At 57.4% G+C, this 8508-nt stretch overlaps 1 protein-coding gene across 2 annotated transcripts; it reads right to left on the reverse strand.

Moving 5' to 3' along the window:
* Positions 1 to 864: 864 nt before the first annotated feature.
* On the reverse strand, positions 865 to 8405 carry RAB1B (RAB1B, member RAS oncogene family). 2 transcript variants are annotated; one of them, XM_021685070.1, is made up of 6 exons: positions 8282 to 8405; positions 6562 to 6634; positions 6183 to 6278; positions 5975 to 6070; positions 2417 to 2548; positions 865 to 2321 (listed from the first exon to the last, which is right to left on the reverse strand). In XM_021685070.1, exons 1-6 carry the CDS (start codon positions 8293 to 8295, stop codon positions 2127 to 2129), a joined length of 606 nt encoding a protein of 201 aa, XP_021540745.1. In that variant the 5' UTR covers positions 8296 to 8405; the 3' UTR covers positions 865 to 2126. The 2 variants fall into 2 exon arrangements, with proteins under 2 accessions (XP_021540745.1, XP_044775158.1); XM_044919223.1 differs by lacking the exons at positions 2417 to 2548; positions 5975 to 6070 and having other exon boundaries at positions 8282 to 8299.
* Positions 8406 to 8508: the final 103 nt, after the last annotated feature.

The following is an 8508-nucleotide window of genomic DNA, read 5'->3' on the forward strand; positions in this document are numbered from 1 at the left end:
ATAGATGACGCTCTTCCGATCTTGAGCATCACCGGGACCGGGGCCGCGGGGCCGTGGGGCGCGCGGGGCGCGGGCCGGTGGGCTCGGGGGGCGCGTCCGCTGCCGGCTGCCCGGGCCGCGATCGCTCATCCTGCGATCCCTCGCCCGCGGCTCCCTCGCTCTCCAGCCCGCGAAGCCGGCGGGGCGGAGCCGGGGGCGGGGCCGCGGTGCGAACGGCCTCGGGCGGGGCCGGGTCTCCGTGCGCCCCTCCGCATGCACCGCCCGGCCCGGGCGCCACCCCCGCCCCAACCTCAGGGACACGTAGGCATGGACGCACATCCCTGGCAGGCGCCCGCCTCCACCCCCCGCGTCACACGAGTTCGGTCCACTCGGAGGAGCACACACACCCCTACCCTCACATACTGTATTTTGCACAATGGCCTGGGAGGCCAGGCTGAGGTCCTAAGTGGGAGGAACTTGGCACTGTCCGAGGGGGGCAGGGACACCTGGCTTGAACCCGGAGCATAGGTGGGAGAGGGGGCAGAAGGGGATGCGGGCCAGGCATGATGGGTACGTCTGCAGCCCGACCTCCCAGGCCCAATGGATGTGCGCCTGTGTGGGTGTTGGCCGCGGCTCACCAGGTACTCGCTGATGGCCGCCCGCTCCCCAGCTGCCGGAACCGTGCTGGGCCCCGTGGGGACATCCCACAGAAGCAAAAGCAGGCAGCACTCCTGGCTTTAGGAAGTGGGTCAAGGACTTTCAACAGCAACCCTAGGACACACAGCTCAAGCGAGGACCCCTGTACAGCCAGCCAAGCCCAGGGCCCCAGTTCCGTTTCCCACCCCAAGACAGCTCCCACCACAGACCACACTCAACCACCACAACTTCCTTGCAAAAACCCTCGGCTCACCCGAGGGCCAGTGGAAATTTATTTTTTTTTTGTCCTTTCTGTCTTTCCCCAAGTGGCTTTTCCTTGCAAAATGCCTGACATGACACCAGAGTGGGGAAACTGGGAGTGGGGGCACCCCAGAGACTTAAATACAAGCTGGAGGGCAGGGCACAGGTGGGACAGGCGAGAGACAGCACAAGGTACATGGCTTTTCAGGTAGAGACCAAGGTTTGTTTTTTCTGCAGGAAGAAGCTGTGCCAGAGGGCAGGGGGCTAGGATCCTGGGTGGGAGGGGGTGAGGGGAGAGGCCCCGGACCCTGGGTTTGCACCCACATTCCCCGGAGGAGTAGTGGTGACAGGGTATGAGGACCTGCCCTCATAGGCTCCAAAGAACAGAAGGGGGAGAACAAGCCAGATGTGCTGCCTCAGGGAAAGGGAAGAGGTGCTGGCAGAGTGAGGGTTAAGGCTGGTGCCTGGCCTCTGGCACGGTGGGCCTTCCGCCTCTGCCTGCCATGGGGACAAAGGGGCACGGTGGGCAGGCAGCACATGGGCCTGGCTCTGGCAGGGCAGGGGGTGGCAAGAGCAGGCTCCCTCTGGGCTCAAGACACAGGCCCAGCATGGCTGCCCGCCCACCTGCTCTAGATGTGCTCAGACCCCACCACAGCTGGACGGCTGGAGCTGTGAGTATGGAAAGGGCGGGGAAAAGAGGCAGGGAGGAGAGGCAACGGTGGGCTGCTGGGCCCCTATGGCCCCCATGCCCTTCCTGAGGTCCAGCCCAGGGCCCTGGATTCTGGGTCCTGGATCCCCTGGTCCCTTCCTGGCCCCCGGCGCTGACTGCAGCCAGGGACTGTAGAGGCCAGGGAGGCTCCCAGCTCTTGGGGAACGTAAGTGGGGGGAGAAGGTAAAAGGGTAAGGAAAGAAACCCACTGCAGCATACATGGGGGACAAGGAAGGGAAACAAGAGGAGCCCTCATCCCAAGGAAAGGTGTGTGGGAGGGTAGCTTTTAAAGTTACCTAGAGGCAGCAGCAGAGCAAGCCCACATCCCCACCCCAGCCAAAGGTCCTGGGTGTCCTCCCTTGGGGGCCGTGACAAAACCAGGGCTCAGGGCAGCAGGCAGATGGGCCAGAGGGAGATGGGGAGCCCAGGACACCCCAAAGCCACAGACTCAAATGCCCCAGGAGAGGGAGGCACCTCCTGTCCCCTCCAGGGGCATCATCTGGAGAAGGTGCCCCCTCCTGTCCCACCCCACGTGCCCCTCCTAGCAACAGCCGCCACCAGCTGGCTTCACAGGGGTGCTGTCGATCTTGAGGTTGGGCCGCTCACCCCCTGAGGCTGCCCCAGGCCCCATCCGCTTTTTGATCTCAGCAGCCATGGTCATGAATGCCTGCTCGACATTGGTAGCGTTCTTGGCACTCGTCTCCAGGAAGGGGATACCCAGAGAATCTGCAAACTCCTGACAAGGGAAGAAGAGAGAAGAGGAGGGAAAGGAGGGGTGAGGGGCAGCAGAGCCCAGCCCACCCTGGGTGGCCCGACCCAGGCCCCACCCACCTTGGCTGTGGTGTTATCCACCACTTTCTTGGTGGTGAGGTCGCTCTTGTTGCCCACCAGGAGCTTATTGACATTCTCACTGGCATAGCGGTCGATCTCCTGTAGCCACTGCTTCACGTTGGCATAGGATTCCTAAAGGAGCCAGAATCAAAAGTTATTTTGCTCCCAAACGCCCACCCCAACTCAAGGCCAGGAGAACAGGGGCTTTTGAAGGGGGTTTCCCTGGGCTCCCGAGAGAGACAGGAGTCCTGAGCTCAGGAACCCAGAGGAAGCTCTCTCTCCTCCAGGCTTAGATCTCCTCCCTGACCCACTCCATCGGACACCCTCAAAGCCAAACTTGGCACAGCACTAGCTGTCTGCCAACAGCCCTAATACCTAAACAGCTTAGGCCTAAGGGCCAGCCAGCTCTGCTTCCTGCAGCTAGTTTCCCCAAGACACAGAAAAGGCCAAAAACATGTGGGGAGCAAATGACAACAGGAGAGAGACCAGAGAGGAGACGGAAATGGAGGGGAACAAGTTAGCAAGAATCACAAAGTTCCCACAGTGGCCTTAAGATCCCTGAAAGGTAGGAAGTCTTTCAGCCCAATGGTAGGTGGAGGGTCCTCACAGAGGAGATCCTGGCCTATGAGGGAGACGTGTATCCTGGGAACAGAGCCAGACATTCGTCCTGCTTCTGGCACTAACAGCCTCCTTGCTCAGACCGGCTATCCCAACAGCTGGTCACTCCCTACCCCCTGGCTCGTAAACAAAGACAGAACTTTTAGTAACATGGCTGGGCTAGAGCCACACTTTCCCTTCTGAGGAATCAGAGGTGTGTGGTGATATCCCACTGGGTTCAAATGTACACCTGATGCCATGTCCCAGGCTGGGCCCTGTGCTGGGCCCTGTGGACAAAGAAGGGACCAATGCCTGGGTCCTGCCCTAAGGCACTCAAGGGACGGTGGAGGACTAGACCAGGACACACACACAATGGCGAAACAGGGTGATGAGTGCTGCCGGAGCTCCAGGACCGCCTCTGCCCGGGGAGACTACGGCTGACCTACGTCTGAAGGGACGAACTGGCCTTGTGTGGGAGCAAGAGGAAGGATGGCAAAGGTGCAAGGCGAGGAGATGACCTACACCAGGTCAAGCTTCGGGACGGGTACGGTGCCTCTGGGGAGCAAGGAGAAGCGGAAGGCTGCTGAGACACAGGCCCTGAGCACAGAAGGAGGGGGAAGGAGGCAGGCCAGAGGATGGAAGGTCTTAGCCTGGCTAAACTGGACAACCAGGAGCCCATGAAAGGTTTCCTTAGGAAGGGAGCAGCAGAAGCACACCTGTGTTCTGGGAAGACAGTCCGGACAGGAGTGCAGAGGCCAGATCAGACTGGCAAGAAGACGGCGACCAACTGGGAGGTGGCTGAAATAATCTAGGGAAGATGAGCCCTGAGCCAGGGAGTGAGGCAAGGGAGAGCACAGGATTTAGAATGAGACCATTTTGGGTAAGCCCCAGCTCTGCCATTTACTGTGTGACCCTAGAATTGTCACCTGACCTCTCTGAGCTTCAGCTTTCTCATTTTGATAAAACAGCAGCTCCCAGTCGGGCTGTTGTACGCAAAAGATAATGGAACACAGTCCTGTCTTATAACAAGAACTTAATTAGCAGGAGCTGCTGTCATCCTCATCACTGCTATTGTTACAAGGGAACGGACTTGAAAGAGAAGTGGGGGATGAGGAACAGAGGGGAGAAAGAGGGGAGGGAGGAGTTTTCTGGTCAGGCCAACAGGAACTCTGTTACAAAGATGGGGATGCAGGAGCCAGTTTAGGGAGAGAGGGTGAGGACAGTGCTGGACATGCTGAGTTCTGAAGATGATCTGGAGCTCAGCAGAGGTTGGCTAGGGGCAGGGAAGGGTAAGTTCAGAAGCCAACACTAGCCTTGCCCCTCCTAGCTATGAGACCGTGGGCAAGTTACCTAACACCTCCCTAAGCATATTTCATCTGGAAAACAGGGACCCCACACTTATTTCACATGAAGATTAGAATTACTACACAAAGTGCCAGCAGAGTAGGGGCGACTGGGTGGCTCAGTCGTTAAGCGTCTGCTTTCGGCTCAGGTCATGATCCCAGGGTCCTGGGATCGAGCCCCGCATCAGGCTCCCTGCTCCGTGGGAAGCCTGCTTCTCCCTCTCCCACTCCCCCTGCTTGTGTTCCCTCTCTCGCTGTCTTTCTGTCAAATAAATAAATAAAATCTTAAAAAAAAAAAGTGCCAGCAAAGTAGAACAGAGAGAATACCCACAGTGGTAACTGTATACACAGGAATCACAGAACATAAGACAGAAGCCAAACTACAAAGTGACCAGACCCGTGCAGGGAGAGTCAGGAAGCACAGGACTGGGTGCGGGGGGGGGGGTTGGAGGAAAGGCAGGGAGTGTGGTGGTGATAGTACAGGGCAAACCAGTAAAAAGTCACTGAAAAGAGAAGCTAATGCAGCAAGAGGTAGGCGAGCTGGAGATAGTAAACTTCCCAAGGAGAGGGAGGAGAAGGAAGGTAAAAGCCATGAGAGGCCAATCAGAGCAGAACTGAAATGAGGTCGTGGAACTTGGCAGCTAGAGGTCCTTGATGACCTCTGAGTAGAGCACAGTCCACACACAGCTTGTTGTCCAGAAGACATCATGAGTTCCTGGTGAGCCCAAGGGCCCAGCTGCCCCTCGGAGCAGGAACTCCTCCAGGCGCAGGGCTGATGTAAGCATTTCCATGTCCCCAGGGCCTGGTCCCCACTAAGCAACAAGGTTTAGCAGAAAGAGTAAAGGAGGCAGAATCAGTACACCCAGGTTTTCTGTTGCTGCCACTTAACTGCACGGCCCCAAGCAAGTCTCCTCACCACTCCGACCCATTTCCTCATCTGTAAAATGGGAACCTAATACAGACTTCTTTAGAGTGCTAAGAGGCCGTGACAAGTTCTATACACCGTAAGGTACGGTGGGACTGCTTCAGCCTGTTAATAGCACCACCACTGCTAGTGACACCCGACTAATGGGGCCACAGCAGACACAGGGCTCCAACTCTGCTCACAATGCGCCCAGAGCGCAGGGCTCCCTCACCTCCTTGTCTAAAGCCCTCCAATCGCTTCTCCACAGTGTCTTCACACAGGAAGTCATGGGCCCAGCACAGCAACCGATTAGCTGACTAAACCCCTACGAAACATAGGTGCCTAGAAAGTCTAGAATAAGGTGGCAAGTTTAGCTAGGAGGTGTGAGGCCTGTTTCTGCCAACGCCCTGCAGCGGGGCCTCAGAGGATGCACTTCTGCAGCTGTTTCCCTCCTTGTGAAATGAGTCCAAGTACAGTCTCCCTTCCGGGCATCATCCGGAAGAGAGGATGGGAAGAGTAAAAAGAAACAAGAACCAAAGACCTGGAGTGCCTGGCTGGCTCGGTCAGTAGAGCATGTGATTCTTGATCTTGAGGCTGTGAGTTCAACCCCAATGCTGGGTGTGTAGATTACTTAAAAAAATAAAATCCTAAAAAAACAAAAACCAAAGACCTGAAGATGAGGAGACAAAACTGGAGATGTGACCCCAGGAGTACCTGGTCGGTGACATCATACACCACAATGATGCCATGAGCCCCCCGGTAGTAGCTGGAAGTGATGGTCCGGAACCGCTCCTGACCAGCTGTGTCCCACTACAAGACAGTAGGAGAGAAAGGCAAGTGAGCCCTGGGCTACTTGCCCAGAGCCTCCACCGCTCCCAAGATGGCTGCTTCTGTACCAGGGACTGGGAAGAGCAACACTCACGATCTGAAGTTTGATGGTTTTGCCATCCAGCTCAATGGTTCGGATCTTGAAGTCCACCCCGATGGTGCTGATGTAGCTCTCTGTGTATGTGTCATCCTGGAAAAGTAGGGACCAATGACCTAGGTGAACAGGCCCAAAGTCCATTTGGAAAATCTACCTCCAGGTTCCTGCCCCGGCCAAGCTTGTAACTGCTAAGCCCCCATTCTCAGCACCCCATCCTGCAGCCCTGTGTCTCTGTTCAGTTAGAGATGCTACTAGGAGGTCCTGCGACTTCATCCTTGGTTCCAAGGTCTTGCAACTGCTGTGCTCTGGGTTGTCTCCCTCCCTCCTGCCACCAGCCAGGACCCCAGGTGGATGGTATGGGAGGCTTCTTACTCACAGCAAACCGCAGAAGCAGGCATGACTTGCCCACGCCCGAATCACCAATCAAAAGCAGCTTAAACAGGTAGTCACTAGAAAGAAAGCATGGGAAGGCATGAAGGAAGGCAGGAAGCCCACCCACCATGCCATCCTGCAATCACAACTATGGCCTTCTCCCATGATGTGAGGCTTGCCTTGGTTTAGAGTATTAAGTTGTTCACAGTATCCTCCCACAAGTCCTGGGAAGAGGAGGGCTGACCACCTCCTATATTACAGCTGGCCCAAAGGACTGAGTCTGAATTTCCACTTCACAGAGAAGGAAGCCGAGGCAGAGAGGGACATGACCTGCCACCAAGGATCACAATCCTCAGGAGAAAAAGCTGGGTGTCCTACCCTGAGACCTAACAGACTCCGTGGTCTCTGGGCCAGTAGGGCCTAGTTGGGGAACCCCCTTCACTGCCCTGGGGCCCACCTGGCTCGGCAGGGGAGGCCCCAGAAATGGAAGCTAGGGCCCAGCCTAGAGCTTGTTAAGTGAGTAAAGAATAAGAGCCTGGTATGAAGCCTCTAAGAAGAGGCGGTCAACGAGTACCAATGATGGCAGTTAAAATGTACTGAGTTCCTACTTCGTACCTGGCCCTGTGCTAAATACTGCAAATGCATCATCTCATTTAAGCCTCACATCAGCTCTATGAAGTGGATGGTGTTATTCCCAACTAATGAGGAAACCAGAGGTCAGAAGAGGGAAGTGACTTGCCCTAAGTTACACAGCTGTTAACTTTAAGACTGGAAACCAGGTTCAGACTCCAAAGTCTCTGTGAGAGCCTGTTGGTTCCCTTCTGTGTCCCTTATAATCCAGCTCAGAGCTTCACCCTTCCCCAAGGAAATCTGAGGCCTGGATCTGGAGGAGAAAAAGGAAGTGGCAGAAGAGGAAGAAGACAACGGACACTTGGGGAAAACTGTCAATGAGATGTGGGCCACCTACCCGCAGGGGGAGTGACCAAGAAGTGAGGAGAGTCTGAAGTACAGAGAATCCCACTGGAAGGGGAGAAACAAATGCCACATTCATCTGCACTTCATCGGCAGCGTGACGGCGAAGGGAAGGGGTGTGACGGTCGCGCAGGGGGCCTGCGCAAAGGTGAGGAGAGGGCGGGAAGGGACTGGCCTCCAGGAGCGGCAGAACAGCTAGACCCAGCAAGGGGCGAAGCGGCAGCCCCGGAGGGGAGGACCTCCGGGAGAGCAACCCAGAGCGGCACCTCGGGGCCTCCCGCGTCCGACCAGCCCCAGGAACCGGATTCCGGGAGAACGGGAAAAACAGAAAAGATTTACTGTCAGACCTAAAGGGCCCGAGTCTGGACCGGCTCCAAAACGCCGGGACCGTCGTCAGCACCCAGACCGCCACTGCAAGCAGCAGGTGGGGAAACTGAGGCCTGGAGAGACCGAGGCTGCGGGGTCACCTGACCAATAAGGCCTGTTAGGGGCCGGTGCTTCGGGCTCCAAGTAGTACCCCTTGGGGTCGCAGTGTCTGGGTCCCGGGTGCAAGAACTTGGGGTGCCGAACCGGGGTCCTGGGGCCCCCGGGGGGAGGGGCAGGACCCGGATGTGGGGGGGGGGGTCAGCGGAAGAGGGACCCGGATGTGGGGGCGCCGCTCAGTCTGACCCAGGCCGGACAACCCCGGTAAGCGTACAGCCCCGTACTCGGGATCGAGGCTGCGCCGGACGGCGCGGGCGGGGCTCACTCACTATTCGGGGTTCATGGCGGCTGCGGTGGCCCGCTCGGTCGCTCCCAGTCAGCTCTGCTCCGCCTCCCGTTCCAAGATGGTGGCCGCTCCGCCCCAGAGGCCCCGCCCGCGACGCGCAGGCGCAAACATTCCCGACTCGGGCCTTGCCGTATTGCTTCTCGGAACTTGTAGTCTCCTTACTTTGCCCAGCTCACCCCCCCCCAACCCTGCCGTTGCGCAGGCGCAAAC

Source organism: Neomonachus schauinslandi, chromosome 11 (assembly GCF_002201575.2).
Source record: "Neomonachus schauinslandi chromosome 11, ASM220157v2, whole genome shotgun sequence".
Lineage (NCBI taxonomy): Eukaryota > Metazoa > Chordata > Mammalia > Carnivora > Phocidae > Neomonachus > Neomonachus schauinslandi.